General features: G+C 40.4%; 1 protein-coding gene across 2 annotated transcripts in view; it reads right to left on the reverse strand.

Moving 5' to 3' along the window:
* LOC134543153 (E3 ubiquitin-protein ligase HERC2) overlaps positions 1-17599 on the reverse strand; it is a 374433-nt gene that overhangs the window by 102215 nt on the left and 254619 nt on the right. Inside the window, exons 56-60 of one of the 2 annotated variants that reach the window (XM_063388026.1) lie at positions 13699-13932; positions 7879-8006; positions 7376-7522; positions 6368-6533; positions 3833-4009 (exon numbers count right to left, since the gene is read on the reverse strand). In XM_063388026.1, coding sequence (XP_063244096.1) covers positions 3833-4009; positions 6368-6533; positions 7376-7522; positions 7879-8006; positions 13699-13932 — 852 coding nt within the window. Of the gene's footprint in view, positions 1-3832; positions 4010-6367; positions 6534-7375; positions 7523-7878; positions 8022-13698; positions 13933-17599 lie in introns of both variants that reach the window. The other variant, XM_063388017.1, reaches the window with a different exon arrangement.

Genomic DNA, 17599 nt, shown 5'->3' on the forward strand with positions numbered 1-17599 from the left:
TTCCTTTTTATGATGGACACAAACTGTTGCACTTCAATTAAATTTTATTTACGGAAAGCACTACTTCCTAAATAAATAAATAAATAAATACTGATTTTTCATTATTAACGATAAATTATATAGCAACAAGTGCTATTAAAACTTTGTAGCATTGCAGGCCACTGTCTTCTACAACTTTGCACAGTATTTTAATGATATATATTATTCAGTAAGATGGTATATCAGCTGATTATATGGTTCAAGGTCATGACATAGTTTTCCATACTTGCATTTTGTTATTTCTGAATATTTTTGTAATTAAATGCTTGTATATAAATATTTAATTTACAAAAGCCATTTTAGATATATTTTTACTGGTTTTTCACTTTGTTTGCTAGGTTAACATTTGTTTAAAGATCCTTTTTAGTATTTTATTCACTTTTGATATGGTTTATAAGCCTATATTCATATTATTATATTTATATTTATTTGGAAACTATAACTACGATTCTAGAACATTGTGTATTGTATTAGTAAAAGAAAGTACGAGATACAGGTGTGAGACAAGACGGCGCCAAGTTACCGTACATTTTATCAGCTGCCGAGACATTCAAACATTTTCGGTATGTATTCATATGATGAGAAAATCGGGAGATATATGCTCCCACAGGAGAAGGTAAAATTATCACGTTTTTGCACCAACTAATAAGAAAGGACTTTATGTTTTGTATTATTTTGATTTTTTGCATAAAAGCCCAGATGCAAGGGTATACAAATTTGTATACTGTTGTGTTGCGATTGGTCTATGAGATCATGCACCTGCCTCTTCCCTGCGAGTTGAATGCAGTTGCGTGTAGCCTCAGTCAGTTGTTGTTTGAATGCTGTGCCAAGAGGTCTTGCTGTTCAAAGGCTCAAGAAATACTTTTTTGTCACTGTAAGAGCAGAGAATTTCATGTTTGGGTGCCAGGGCCATGCTATGATAAGTTACAATCTTAGTTTTTTCTTGTTTGGACTTTTAAATATAAATAAGACTCCAGACGTGTGGCGTTAGTCCAGGGAGTCTATTAGTTAACCGGGATGTAGTTCCCATGTATTTGGTACCCAGTTAGACTACAACGATGGTAAGCAAATTACCGTATAAACCCACGTACCACCCGCACCTTTTTAAAAAAAATCAGGTTCGAAAAAGTAGGGTGTGGATGTTACCTGGGTCTTAGGCCATTTTTGCACGGTGACGAAATAACGCCGGCGCGACTGGAGGTGACTGCGATAGACAAGAGGGGTAAGGGAAAAGGATGGGAAGGAAGCGGCAGACAGTCAAGGTCACATTCCTCACAGCGTTGTCACGCTGCAGCTTCGCTGTTTACAAACACGCGCTCCCACGCACTGTCCTATCCTCATTTGCAAAGTACCCAGTGGTTTTACACGTGTGTTGGCTGCAAGTATTGTAATGAATCGTAAAAAGTTGCGTTCTTTCACAGTTGTGGAAAAATTAAAAATACATAGTAATCAGTGAAACGGAAGAAATTGGTTGTCGTGTCTTGTGGCATGGTCGCTCCATGTGGTGGGAGCGCCGATAACGGACAACTGGATATTGCTGCCTGTTGGATGGGAAGGGTGGCCTGGCTGATCTTAGCGGAGATCCCTGCGAGGGGAGGGTGGGAACGGCCTAACTAGCTCGGGTACCTTCCCCCACCGAGGGATGCCCTCAAAATGGCTGGCCGTATCTTGTCGCGGGTCCTGATTGTTGTTCGGCCTGTCCTGTCGGCCCCTAGGTTCCTGCGTCCCTGGTTGGGTGCGGTGCTGGACCCCTCCTCTGTTGGAGAATGGCATTCGTTGGTAGGAGCTTACCCTGGTGATGCTGACGGCTGCGAGGGTGGCTGCAGTGAGGCGGCCGAGGGGAAGGCTGACCCCTCCTGATGCGACTACTGGCTGTGTCAACCAGGCGACGAAGGTGCCCGGGTATCCCTCTCCCCGAAAGGATAACCACCAATTTCGGTCGTATTCGGATTTTATTTAAGTGAGACAGGTTCGGCAGTCTCCCCCTACAAGCTAATTGAAATAGATACTGGCTGAAATCCTACTGCCTGTAGAGAAGGCCAGTCCTAACATTTACTCCGGCGCAACTCTGACTCTCGCTGAGGTCCGACGCGGTCGGCGCGGAAGCTCTCTACTAGACTCGGCACTGAAGGCGTGGTGAGCAGATTCGGCTCGGCACTAAAAGTGCGGTGAGCGTGGCGAACTGCCTGTGGTGCCTCTGGGGCACCAACTGACTCCCTGGCCGAAGGGCCGGCCTTTTATACCCCTCCTGAGGGCCGGGGCGTGAGGTAGGAAGGGCTGGGGCTTCCAGGAATCGTGGGCGCTTCCAGGAATTCCAGCCGGCCTATGTGACTTGGACGGACCTCGGCATGGAGGGAGAGGGGAAGGCGGGAGGAGGCGGCTGGGCAGGCGGTGGTGGGTGAGGAGGGGGAGGCTGCGCGCGCACTCGGCTGGCTTGGCGAGAGAGAGAGAGGGGTAGGCGAGGGGTGGCGGCCAGTAGGAGTGTGCGCGCATACCCAGCTGGTTGGCATGGCAACCAAGGACGCGGCGTGGTTGTCCTGGCAACAGCAATGCGGCGGTGGCTCGCACACGTGTTTAGGAAGAGAGGGGCTGACGGCTTCGAGATTACAGACGTGCGCTGCACGTCGCACGTCACGGTAACCGTGCTGCTCGGCAAATATATAATGTTGACAAATCATGTGTGAGGGATTGGAGGAAAAGTAAAGACAAACGGCTTTCGGTCAGTGGCGATAGACGTGCGTTCCGTGGTGCGGTAGCAAAGTTTCCGGAGATAGAGGAAAAACTCTACGACTACATGCAGGACAGACGACAATTCGGGTACGCTGTAAGCAAGGAAATGTGTTCGCTAAAGGCGCTGCAAATTGCTCGTGAACTTGGCGTGGGTGAAGGCTTTAAAGCAAGTAGGAACTGAATGCGCAGGTTCATGGTAAGAAAGGGTTTCATGAGGCCGCGTACTACAATCTGCCAGCGTTTACCGACAAGCTACGATGAGAAATTAATAACATTTCAGAGGCATGTGTTTAAGCTGCGGAAGCTGTAGAATATGCCACATTTAGGCACAAGGTTTTTTATTATGCATGGCTAGGACTCGCCTGCTTTATCGTTTATCTGTTTGAACGAGGTCGTTGCCCAGCGCACGATAATGGACGTGGAAGATTGTAACTGTAAACAGCTGGGAGCTTGGCAAGGTCACGCGCACACACGGCGTGTTGTTCTCGATCGCGCGCGGCGATGCCACGTTCTACTTGTGTGATGTTGCCACATTGCAGTTGCCTGCCTTCTGTACACTTTTAACACAAATGCTGAGGCTGTAATAAGTAGCATAGTACTTTTAGGTAATTCTTTACGATTTGTTACTGTTTGAAAGGAAAAGAAATCACGGCTAAATATTTTTTTCCATGCAGATTTGCAATAAAAACATTTTTCCCCATAATGGCATTCTAAAAATAAGGGTGCGGGTCTTACCCGGGGGCGGGTGGTATGTGGGTTGATACAGTATACGTATTTCTGGCCTTACTTCCATGACGTGAGAGACACTGGCATCATAATTTAGTGTTATTGCATTAACTATTGTATCAGCTAAAGTACTTAAGGATATTGACTATGTTCAATTTTCTAATATATATATATATATATACATATATATGCATGCATGCATGCGCTACAGAATGTTACAAAGCATTTCACTGGTCGCAAAAACTCATTTGTGCCAAGATTGTTTACAAAATTTTTCATCACCTCTGACTATGAAAACAGGTGAGCCTACTGACATGGAATGATGGCAGTCACTGACCTGGTATCTTCACTTGGCCGGTGAGAGTGACGTCATCCACATATGGGTGACTGCTCTCCTGCACAACTGGCTGGGGCACGAGATGTATTGTGTGAGTGTTCAGAGACACATCCTCCAGTTCTGTCACACAGTGCTCCAACAGCATGTCTCGTATGTCTGTGGTGACACCTGCCATTGCTGGAACATCAACAAATCAGAGTAAAACAATGTACGTAGATAATCACAAAAAACAAGTAAAAAGAAAACCAGAATATTAAAAAATGGAAGGGTTGAAGATATGACAGCTTTACTTTAAATGTTTTCAACATTAATATTAGCCCAAATACAGTAGAATCCCACCGATGCGACCCCCCTCTAGTGCGTCCATTCCATTTATACGACCGTTTTTTGAGAAACCGTGAAAAATTTTAGCAGAGACAGTCGAAAATTAGAGTAAAATCGGCTGAAAAACAAGTCTGTTACACTTTGTTGGGCGCTATGTGTTCATGTTTATCTTGGCGGGAGCTGTACTGTAAGCAGGCAGGCATACAATTGACGGCTAAAAATAGATACCACCCCTCTAGACTGTCCACGCTAGCCAATACCGGTAAACTGCGCGCATCTCCTGATAGCATCTACGCGCGCGTCTATTGCCGTCCCGGTCCCGTGTCTTTGTCTTGCGACAGGTTAGTGTGATCTTGCTCACTTGTGGATACGCTACTCTCGCTTGTTGATTTGGATTTCTCTTGGTTTTTAATAGTGATTGTTGACGACTTATTAAGCTTTGTTTCTTGAACACCGATTTGGTTCACTACTGGTTTGGTTTTGTGAATAATTGTTGACGACACACGCAGTTTTACACGGATTTTGATTTGCTTACAATTTTGGCCTGATTTTGCAACGCATTGTTGACGATTGAGACTTGTTTTTGAATTTACACGGACTCGTGGATTCGTGAAAATGAGTGTAAAGCGAGCCAGTTTGTCGCTAATGAAAAAATATGAGATTATCCAGTAACTGGATAAGAAGACAATTTCCAAGACGAAGATAGCACAGCAATATGGCGATAGCGCGAAATAAAAATCCGAACACGAGGTGAGAGTAAAATTTTTAGTATAAAACTGCTGCAGTGGGGTGTCGCCGCATCGTCGGATATATTGTGTGAATGCCGCTCGGGCAGTGTCTAGCCGAGCTCGGCGCGTCCACTATCGCACGAAAAGCCGTCTCAGCTATTATGTTATCTTACCCGCCAACACGAAAAGCCGCTGTGGTAGCTGCGAGAGCGTAAGAAACTCATCCGGCCAGGCTGGCGGTAGCGGCGGCTTGACGTCATACGTGACGTGACGCTTACCTCTCCATCCCCTGTTAATTCTTCAAGGCTCATCCCTCCCAGAGCCACAAACCATGTAAAAACACCCCTTTATAACAACTAACATTTCAACACATTCCCTCCCTTATAACAACCTTCTGAGTGAGAAACTGTCAGCATCCTCCTCCCCTCCCACACCGCGTGCGACAAAAGCCAGGTTGTATAGTCCATTCTAGGTAAAATAAATATTTTTATGGGCTTATACGATTGTCCCTCGCCGTTAATAAATACTTTATAAGTTTGAGTTATTATGATACAATTTGTTTATTAGTCACACAGCAGTTTCTGCTGAAAAATCACTAATTCCTCGAATTTTATTGAATAGAAAAATTTAGCAGGGCCGTAAATATATTTATTTTACTGCATAGTTACTTTTCTATCCGCATTCCCATGTGTTTTCTTTTTTTTACGCTGTGAAGGGACGTGGAAAAGATAATTGCTTGAGCTGTCAAAATAAACATCGCTGATGGCAAGGGCGGGAGCGCATCCTATCGGTCTGTCGTGATTATCTACTCCAAAAACATGTCACAGCATTTCAGGTTAGCATTGTTCTTATATTTTTCGTTTATAGCCTAATGTTTTCTACCTGATCCACACAAGTTCCTTCGCCACGTTTTGAACGAAAATAAAAACCAGCCGAACTCGCGTGACGCGAATTCACTTAGCGCAGTATTTATCGGAACCCATTGTTCGGGGTATGCGAGTCCGAGGTGTAATATGAATTTAAAAAGTTGTCTTTTTTACACCATAGACTATTTGAATATGAAATCTATGCGAACAAATGCGATTTTTGATGTATTTAGATATATTTGTGGGTGGTGGAGTGGTGGCGGTGGTGGGGGGATGGGGGGATGGGGGAGAGGGGGGGGGGGGGGGTTTAAAATTGGCCCGAATTCTCTATTGCGACCATTCCGTTTATAAGTCCGTTTTTCCGGAAACTGTGAGGGGTCGCATCAGCGGGATTCTACTGTTATCAAAAAAAAATTACAAGAAATAAAAACCAAATAGCTTGTCAGATAATGTCAAAGATCTGAGATCTGGCAAAGTCCCTTATTTTATTTACTTATGCTCCTAGGCTGCATGCGCAGCTACGTTAAACTATTATTCATTAAATAGATTGTTTTGTTGCTATCCAACCACATGCAACATAGCAAATGCACTAAGAAAGCACGGTGCTGAACTCCTACCTAGGAGCACACTGACGATGGTTTCCTTGGCAGACTCGACAGCCCTGCCGGCCACGGCTAGCTTCAGCAGGTCCACCAGCATGCGGGCGTCGTCCTGGCCAAGCAGGCTCGTGAAGTCGTCCAGGTGTGGCTGGAGGGGAAACGTCTCCTCCGCTTGTCCGACAACCTACGTTGCAACACCGTGGTTCGCCACATCACAATTGTGAGTCTATCTGACTTTCACTGATAGAGAATTTAGCTTTCCCGACTCACAAAAACCCTTTCCTTCTCTCCCTTTTTCCCAATGTAGTTTCAAGAAAGTACAACGAAATATTTGTGTCATTAATTTTTGTTAGTTTAACAGCACAAATTCAAATAGCTCTGTAAACACAAATAAAGCTGTAAAACTAAAATAAAAGTTTATATATTTTTACATATGTAAGTCTATGCTAGAGGGGAACAAATGACTTTACAAATTGATTTATAATAGGTTGGGGCAACAAACTTTACCCTCAATTACTATCAGTGAGAAGAATTTCCTAGTAATTTCTATTATTTGAGGGCTCTTCCCATAAATTTATTATGATGCACTATTGAATTTTCTGTTTGGTCCCAAATTTCCTTAACAGATTATTACTAACATCAGTAAAACATCACCCAACTTTTCATACCTGTAACATGTAACTATATTATTATTGTTATTATTATTGTTGTTCTTGTTGTTGTTGTTGTTGTTGTTGTTGTTGTTGTTGTTGTTGTTGTTATTGTTATTATTAATATTATTGCATGATCTTTTACAGCTAAAAAATAAAATTTAGTAAATTTGTGGCCAGAAGATAAATGCAAGAGATCTTTCAGAATACATGTTCGAGAAAGTCCCTTAATTAATAGTAATGACAAGAGAATGAAATAGTTGACTTTACATGTGAGACAGAGCATGACAGATACTTACACCAACACACTTATAAAATTGTGTGTTTGACAGCAGTACCCTGTAGTAAAAATGTCAATAAGAACTACCACACATACCTGAGCATTAGATGTCATGGTGGCAGCAATGACACTCATCGCACTTGCTGACATCTTGGAGGCTCGCGAAGACATGCTGATGGAGCTGGACAGCGACGGGAATGCAGCCTTGGGGCTCTGTTCACTCTCCGGTGTTGTGTGCGTGCTCTGGTTGACGGACATGCAACAAAAACAAGTCACATTAACAACCGTCACCAACTTCAAATGCAAATAAAAATTAAGTAATTAAGTGTATGTGTACACAAGCCTCTATAAATGATTTGTTGGTAACAGTATACTCCAACCACAGATTATACTATTCTGTAACACGAGTAAGAAATTATAATAACTACTCACATAGAAAAATCATATCCAAAAGTAGTTAATAGTACTGAAATTTAAGAAACACATTTATTTCTATGTATTTCACAAACTGAAAACACACAACCCTTTATATAAATAAAACATTGAATAATACTCCAGTTACTTGATTAGTAGGCATGTGCCTGCAACTTGCAACTCACCAGACCAACAACTTCAACGACAGATGCCGGGGCCTCTCCTCCCCCTTGTGCTATTTCGATGCCATCGCCGTACGCTGCCCCAGCAGAGGTCTCGCTCACGACACCCTCGGGCGTGGTGTCTGGTGTCACTGAGAGTTTCATACCTGAATGAGCATAATGTGGAATGCCAGATGCAACAGGCAGCTAAGAGGAAAGTGGTTGTTTTGTGGGGCATGTTGGCTAACTAAGCACTTCAACTTGGTTTCTGGTTTGACGATAGGTCTGTGAAATATTGCTTGCCAAAATGTATTTATAATGGTCCTACATCTAGATGATTGGTCCATGTGCGAGGCGATGGTTGACGGAGGGTCTAAGAGTCTGAGAGTGCTTTGTCTGGTGTATAAGCAATGACAATGACAAAGTTTTGGATGGGTGACTGTTCATGGCTGTAGCAGATCACAGATATGTATTATTTAATCTGTCTGTACCCATCACCACAGTTGACATTATTGAGTTTTCTTTTATTCAAATGCTTCTCTAATGATTCCATGACTGAACCTGAAAATATATGCGATATCTTGAACTTAGATAAATGTATCACTGATCATTTGTTATTGACTGTCGTTGATAACAGCCGCAACAAAGCACGCCAAAACATCAACGCATTTGCAATATCATTCTCCATTATATGGGTTGGCCTAATGGACTATTAAGAATGGTTTGTTCACATTGCAACAAACACAGGCACCTCACCAACTTGAATTTTATAATTACAGTAGTAATTTAATCCGGTATTGTATGGTTGAGCACATTATGTAATTCGACATCAACCCAGTCGCTTGCGTTCGGTTTTTTTTTCCGGTGGTCACATTACTGCACTGCTGGCATTTTTAGTTTGCTTAGAGTTTATCATTAGTGTAGGCAGTACACAGTTTCCTGTTTTCCAGTGGGTTACATTTTACATTTCAAATTTCACTGCTAAATTTTCGCAGGAATTTCTAGAAGATTTCTGTATTTTTTGGCATGATGGGAGTAATATTCCAAGCCCAAATCAGGGTGTCTACTAGATCTAGTAAATGAAATTCCCTGATTTTTCCAGGTTTTCCAGGTCTAAAACTGAATTTTTCCAGGTTTTCTTTAACACAATTACGACATTCCACGAAACTGAAAAAACTGCATAACAATACATTGATGGGTTTCAAATTATTTCAACTTACTTAAATTAGTAAAAATATTTCCTTCTTCTATACGTGGTCAAAGTGACTCAATTGATGGCAAATAAAACATGCTGCTACAAATATTTCACAAATTTACTTTTACAAAAAACATTAGTAAAAGGAAGCTCCCGTCAAATTCGCAGTGACTCAACTTTTGCGTCTATAGCACTTGCTTCAGAACAAGCCAAATCCAACACTAGAGCCTTCTTAAACTGCAATGCCTTGATCTCCTCTTCAACTCTCCTTTTTTCTGCCTTCTTCTTGTCTGTAGTTTCCTTTTCTTTTTGTTTTGTTTGCAGGGCTTCCTTACGCCTACAACTAGCATTTCTTATATACATACTGTAACATGGACTTGATGATATCAACATGCTCTACACCTCCAGAACGTTGAACAAAGACATACACTTGTCTTTGTGCAATCAGTGTTTCTTCCTGCAAGTTTTCAGTCAGCAGATTAGAATTCACTGAAAATCCTCTTTCCAATGATGCATTTCCATCATCATCCTCACAAACTTTAGAAGGCCTGTTTTGGCAACTACTGTATGTGCCTTAAGAATGAGCATCCACAAGTGATCAAGGCGCCCATCTTCTCGAGAAAAAGACGAGAACAGTGCTTCAGAATCTTGCGAGGAACATACCAACTGATATGATCACTCAATATTATCAGCTTATTGACCTGTTTCGAAGACAACATTATAAACTGTACTTCACACGCTGTTTCCTCACACCCGAATTTAAAGCCATAGACGGACATAAGCAGGAAATTCCTTTGGTAAGTTTGTACTTTAGGGGACTTTTGTCTTGAAGTTCTTTTACCATAACCTTTGGACAAGTCCTAACATCATTTTTCAGTAACAGGACAGACTTTTCTGGTACTTTCTCTTTCTTGATGGCATGGCGTACTGCATAACCCAACTTGACATTGTTAGCAGTCAATAGATTTTCCTGGTTATCTACATCCAATTGAGATACATTGCATTTTTCCCTAAAGCTCTTCAGTACCTCTGGTTTCACAAACTTTCCTGCCAAAGCTAATAAAATGTCTAACAGTGAATCATTCAAAAAAGGTGCCATGGGTGCTTCACTTTGGAACATTGTAAGAAACAATTCCAGCTCTGATGCCAAAGAGTGGAAGAATGTAAATTTTACTTCTAGAAGATTATCTTCAAGAGCACTTTTCACTACATTGAAAGACAGATGAAATAGAAACTTCACTAACAAATTTCTTTGGAACATTGTAAGAAACAATTCCAGCTCTGATGCCAAAGAGTGGAAAATTGTAAATTTTACTTCTAGAAGATTATCTTCAAGAGCACTTTCCACTACCTACATTGAAAGACAGATGAAATAGAAACTTCACTAACAAATTTCTTTACTTAGGTGGGGTAACGTTTTCATGGCACGCTCAGCAACTGCAGTATTTTCTAACCATCTGATTGCACAAAATTTCTTGGGAAAAAGCTCTGATCTAGTTATTCTAATGTAATCTGTCCTCCTTGCAGGTACATGCTTAAACAAATAGTAACTGTGCCTCAAAAAACTAACAACATCCCATTGTGTAGCAGAAATTCCAGTTTTGAAAGCACCATGGACCGTATGAAGCCCACAGCTACCAATTTCTAGCAACGATGGCGAATCTTCACCAAAAGTGTCTGTGATATGTATTTTCAAAGCTAACAAAAATGCCCAGTTTACGTTGAGGGCATCCATAGATACTTAAAATTAAATGCACCTGTCGGTATAATCCGAACGTGGGAAGTACATGCTGCAGTACGTCACGTCAGCACGATAACAGACCAGCTTGAACCAGTTTGTATCACGTGATTTGTAGCCACTTCCGAATCCGATGGAAAATAAAAGAAAATGGACGTGGGAACTGTTCGTTATTTGCCATTCAAAAATAAAAATAGGAGGGGATACACATGATGCTACGTCAATGCAAGCTGATCAATAAACAAAAAACGTATTGCCAACTACAACCTACCAAACAAAAATTCCCTGATTTTTGAAAAAATTCCCTGATTTTTCCCTGATTATTCCCTGATTACAATTTTCCCTGATTTTTCCAGGTTTTCCAGGTTTTCCAGGGTCAGTAGACACCCTGCCAAATGCATGTTTACGTAATACATTGTTCTGGAACAATTTCTGATGCTAAAAGGTTGCGGGCGGTACAGAGGCCTAGTTCCCTTGAGCAGGCCTCATATGGTGACGTGCGGCTCACATTTAACCCTGCCAAGCTGCAGGGATAGGCGGGTCATGGCGGTAGAGACCCACCGTGCTTGACACGCTCCGACTTGCTGGTATTTAGTAAGGAAGTACTTGTGCAGAGGGCAACACAACGGGGTTTGAGCTTATTGTTGTGCACCGCGCCATCGGTTATATTCACAGATAATGGTTTTCTTTCAAGAATTATTATTTTATTTACTCATGAAAATCAGTATTATTAAATAGTGTTATATGAGTATTGTTTTAGCTATGTAACCTAATATTTTTTGATAGCCTGAGCAGCTATTTTGAAGTGAGTAATAATTTTGTTAATTCATGTTTATTTAGAAAACTGTCTTCTTTCTCTCTTTCTCTCTCTGCAGTTTTACCCATAACGATTCACTTATGAGTTGAGGTTTGAAATGTCAACGAATTTCACTTCTATCACGTGTGCTGAGTTACACACAGTATTTTTTTTTTTTAGACATCAGCTATTTACATTTTGTTTTAAATACCACTATACTGTAGTGTATGTTAATATTTTGAAGCAGTGCGGGCACTGCTGAGCATTTCTTCCCCTCCTTTCCCCTTTCCCCTTTCCACTCCTCCTTTACCCTTCCTCTCCAACCTCCCCTTCCTACCCCCCCTCTTCATCCCTTCTCCCTCATGCCAAACTCTGCCGTGTATTGTTTCCGGCCTATATAACCTCGCCACCCAGGCTATTTACCGCAGTCTTCCGGTCGTTTGACACGAGGGCTGACACTGGGGCTGGCATCGCGTTGGTATGTACTCGGCTGTGAAACTTAACTTCTGTAATTTTCAGTAATTAAGTAATTAGTATGATTTCTTGTTCTTTCTTGCATGTCGTGGCCGCGCTTTCACTTTTGGATTTTTGCCATGTTTGGTAATGTTCGTAATCTCTTTTGGACCCTTCAGGTCAGTGCTTAGTTGGATTCTTTGCCTTAGTTTCTTTTGCTCACGCCGAGTACTACCGGTAGCTTATGTAACAGTGTTTTTCTGCGGCTGTATATGGGCACGCCACGATGGCTTTGGACACTTCCTGTCAAGCCGCGTCGTAACGGTAATGGTAATTGTATGTAATTGTAAGTGTAATCGCTTTCTTTCTTTCTTGTTGTTGCCTAGCGGCCCATATGATTTGTGCTATGTCAAATGCGTCGTCAGTTAGCCCCATTTATCGCAACATTATTTTAACTTGTCTCTGTGTGAATGATTCCCACGGGAATGCTTGATAAATGCTTATTTATTGGCTGTATGCAACATGTGTGTTGCCTCTATATAATTTATGAATAAATAATTGACTTTGATTGACTTTGACTTTCTTCTTGTAGCACAGCGAATTTCTGCTGTGGTCGTATTGCAACGACCCCTTGTTGTTTGTGTTGATTTCCTGTTTCAGTTGTAGGTGCGGCTACAATTTCTTTGTTATTTCATTAAAACTATATTGAAGTTTTAAATCCAGCAAAATATCTAATCTGGCAAGGCTGCTTTCCCGAATGAGCTGGACTGAAAACCTTTTACTCTACTAGCCGCAGCTTGCAGCAAAGTTTATTACTCCAACCTCTGTAGCCAAATGTAAATATGAAGTAATATGCAGTCGCTGACATGAAATAATCAACTGTTTATTTTCTGCTGTTACATGCTGAAGCATGTTAATTCATACCAGATGGTAACCATATAAAAAAGATAAGAAACATTTGTCACACCAATAGTTTAGATTAAAACTTTATCATAGAAATTATAAAAAAAATTGAAAAATCCAAATTGGTAAGGTACATATGATAACAATTAAGAATTTCAAAACAATTATTTTTAGTCAATGGGAATAAAATTATGTTGACCTATTAAAAAACTTTATACATATTAGATGAATAGGAAATTGTATAATGAAAAAAGAAAGAAAAGTATGATGAAATGGTTAAACATGCTTCAGATCGCAAATCACCCACACAAGTTGCTTATGACAAGCATTGTTCAAATGTGGTGTACAATAAAATTCTCTTAAGAAAATTTCCAAAATAGAAAGTTTACATAATGTAGCACTTGACCTATTATTACATCAAATTTTAGCCTTTTAAAACATTTCCCTATTAATAATTCAAAATTTTCAAGAACCTTGAGAAAATTCTTGACAGGGATTTACTGTATTCTACATCACCACTCCCTGGTCACAAAATAAAATAACTATGACACAACTTGTCCCCACAAGCTTAGTGTGTTTATTACTGTAACAGAAATTTAATATAATTTAATATAAACTTTCATACTTCAATATGAATGCCACAGATTCACAGAGATGAATGAATTAAGTTCAACTCACTGTTTACATTACTACGTCAGTACAACTTCCAAAACAAATTATATCCTTTGCAATAATACATTATCTCTAATATGCACAAACCTGAAGATAAATATCCTCCCACATTGGCATGACTGGACAAAGCGGCGACCACAGCATCACGGGCGTGCAGTATCTGCAAGGCGTTCAACACATGCTGAAGTGCATGTTGCTTTGCGCCATCCGAATCTAGGTTCAAAATAACTCTAGAAAGAGACACATTTGGCTTTTTGGAATTCAAGCTGAGACACTGCTGGATCTGTGTCTTATCTTCGGGAACGCCAGTGTCTTGTATCCCTACAACACCAGAATGAACACAAAATAAATATGTTTTCATTTAAAAATTAAAATTAAAATTAATATATAATCTTTCCAAAATTAAACTTCAAGGTAATTATTTTATCATTTTGTAATAGTTCTTATTGTTAAATTCTCTAAAATATACTGAAATTTAGACATTATTCTAGACACTGCCATTTTTGATGTGTAAATATCTTAGCTCTCGAAATACTGCATTTGGTAAGAGTAGTTTGTGAAAATGGAACGGAAGTCGATGAACGTAACTGTGATACAAAGATGGTGAACCCACACTTAGACACATAAACACGTATACAGTCTTTTTTTTTAAATATTAATATACATTCTAAACATATTGGTGTATAAAATGAAACTTTATAATTTTGAAACTACCCTTGAATATATTTTGTAAACTACAAAAATTATAGTAAAAAGTAATCTGAAGTAATAAAATATGTAAGGAATCTGGTATTACACTATTGATAACTCATGGTCTCCTTGTCTAACCCCAATTGTCTCGATAATGCAGTGGTAGAATGATAGGTTGATAACCTCAAGGGGTAGTTTATCATGTGGTTCAAACCTCATCACAGTAAAATATTTTTTTTTTTACTTTTTATAATAATGGATACACTTTTTATTGAGATAACAGGATTTTACAAATTGTGCTTTAAGCAAATATATAAAAATCATTTTATTTGTCTTATTGCTATAATATTATTCAATACATAGCTCAGTCCATTGGATTTATTATTTAATACTAGATAGGCCTACCGGTATATCCTTTATTTTCACTTAAAATAAAACTAAATAATTACTTAATTTAGAAAATGAATATCCATGAATTCAGATACACAGTCATAAAAATATGAAACTTTTTAATAGTACAAATATCCATTAATACTTTATGTTATAATTTATAATCATCTAACATGTGCGGAAAATTTATAGTATTTACGGTTTAATGAATTTTAACCAGATGGACAGTATTTGAATAAAATTCCTTGTTGAAAATCAGGTACAAGACAGAGGTTTAGTATGTATCAGGTTTTTTTTATTGGAGCCAATTCATTATACAGTTAAACCTTTCACTCTGCAAATCGAATGATTCAATAGTCAACATAACTGCTCCGGCAGAGAATTCTAGCAGTGGGTGCGGAACTAAATGTGACTTGCGCCCAGAAATTATTTGAAATCACAATTTGCATTTATGTATTTATGACGTACTGCATTATTTTAAAGATTTCTATGTTAAATTTTGTATCCGAGTTTCATATTATCATATTTACACCCGCAAAAGGGTCACCCCTTCGTATGGGTAGCACCCTTAATTTTGGGGAGGAAAATCTAACACTTTTACCGTAAGGGTCAACATCAACATTGAATATGAGTCGTGCCATTTAACTGTTAGGTACCAGTAGAATACAAGAGAAGTCTTTATGGTCCTTGTCTCAGCTTATTGCAGTGTAAGAAATGGCAATTGTGTCCATCTTTCCCTCTTCATCCTTTATGGCCCATCCTCCCCATCCCCCTTACCTTAGCACTATCTAACATAAAATACAAAGGAAAAGAATGATATTTTTTATGCCTATGTATCCTTTCCCGTCCCCCAAAGAGAAAAGACCGCTAGTTCCTTGTCAATTTTTGTCAGTTTCTTCAATAAAAACAAACACACTGTTTGATCGTGTATATATGTAATTAATGAAATTCAGTGTGTGACTTTTATGGTTCAGTGCGGTATGGTGCTCTGCAAGAAAACTATACTTAAGACTTCCTAGCTATTGATTCACACTAGTGCGTAGACGAGGACATTTCCTGTGTTTTAAATCTCCCGCCCTCACTGCATTCACTGTGTGAGTTGGCAACACATCCGGCTACCAAGTTTCTACAGTTGGTGTCCCTGGCGGCAGGCGGATGTAACCAGTCGTCATCATGGAGTCTGGCCGGTAAGACGTCGTTTCGGGTACACTCGGTACCAATCTGTTTTGCCGTACATGTGATGTTGGTCATCGGTGTAATACAGTCCATTTTTTCGTATGACCAAACATTTTGGTCCTCCGGGCCGGATATTTCCAGTGTTTTTCGTATCGTGCGCAAGTTATTGTGGTGCGTTTTATCGTTTGCCACGCGGGCATTTATTTGTATTATCGGCCCGCTGTTTCGTTAAATTCCGCTTCGTGTAAAGTTGTTTGGTATTCCACGCCGTCTACCGTTCAGATTCTCTGTTATGCTGTGTTAGTGAGGCTAATAATTTGCCGGTGCGTGTCTCGTGAATGAATTAACCTAACAAAGTGCGCGAGTGAGCACGTGTTTTCGAAATGTTGTTCGCATTCGCGGACATCTTGTTAAATATTGCCTAGTAGATTTTCGCCGATTTATTGCCTCGTGGATTGGTTTACTGTACTTAACCTCAATTATGGCTGGTGCTCAGGCGGCAGCATTGCGGTTACGTCTCGCTGAAGGTCGTATGAAACGTGCAAGCGATCTCTCAATTGCCGCGGCAAGTGATGTTTCAAAGGTGAAGTTATTGTTAGCTACCGTCCGTGATTTGCCTGCCGTGAAAACGTCGTATGATGCAGACTACATCACAGTGGAAGCAGCATCGGCTGACCTCGAGGATTATAATGCAGAACTGCACCTGCAGCGTATGATGACGTTTGAAGAGCAATACTACAGTGTGATGGCCGCTGTAGACGCTGTGGACAGTAAACCAGACCTGCTGGAGACCTCCGCTAGCGAGACTTCAAATGGCCGTAAGTTGAATGTTGCTTTGCCGAAGATTCATCTTCCTCATTTTGATGGTACTCCCCAGAAGTGGCCTAATTTTGCAAATTTATTTATGAAACTTGTCACGGAGAACTCTCGGTTGTCCTCTGTTGAAAGGTTGGCATATTTAAAGGGTGCTGTCTCTGGTGAACCTCTTGGCATAATTCAGCCTTTAGAATTGTCAGAAGCAAACTTCGAAGTTGCATGGGACTTGCTTGTAAAGAGATATGATAACAAAAGGTTGATTGTGTCCACTCATGTAGAGGCCCTGTTTAATGCACCTTCAGCATCTGTCGAAACCCCCAAGTCACTTCGCCAGCTACTTAATGTCATCTCAGAAAACCTTGCTGCTTTGAAGGCACTGGGAGCTCCAGTGGAGCATTGGGACATGATCCTTTTACCGATACTGTCAAGGCGGTTGGATCCCAAGTTGCAAGGAGAGTGGGAACTTAGTTTGAGCCATGAGTTTCCTAAACTTGAAAATTTTGAAGCATTCCTTGAAAAACACTGTAGGGCCCAGGAGTTGGTTGGTTCGTCTCGCTCCAAGCCTGTGCGGCCACAGTTACTGAACCAAAGGCCGCAGTCCTCTTCTATGCCTAAGAATCATAATTCATCCAGCTTTGTTGTCAATTCATATATATCACAGTGTTGTTTGTGCAACTCATCACATACCTTGCACCAGTGTCCTGAGTTCGGATGTATGACTCCCAGTGATCGCTTTGAAATAGTAAAGAAACATAGATTGTGTTTGAACTGTCTAGGAAAGTCTCACCAGTCAAAAAACTGCCCATCTACATCATGTCGCACTTGTGGTAAGAAACATCATACCCTGTTACACTTTGTACAGAAGACTTGTTCTGACAAAAATGACGTGTCGGCCACCTCATCACCAGATCAGTGT

Source organism: Bacillus rossius, chromosome 1 (assembly GCF_032445375.1).
Source record: "Bacillus rossius redtenbacheri isolate Brsri chromosome 1, Brsri_v3, whole genome shotgun sequence".
Taxonomy (NCBI): Eukaryota; Metazoa; Arthropoda; class Insecta; order Phasmatodea; family Bacillidae; genus Bacillus; species Bacillus rossius.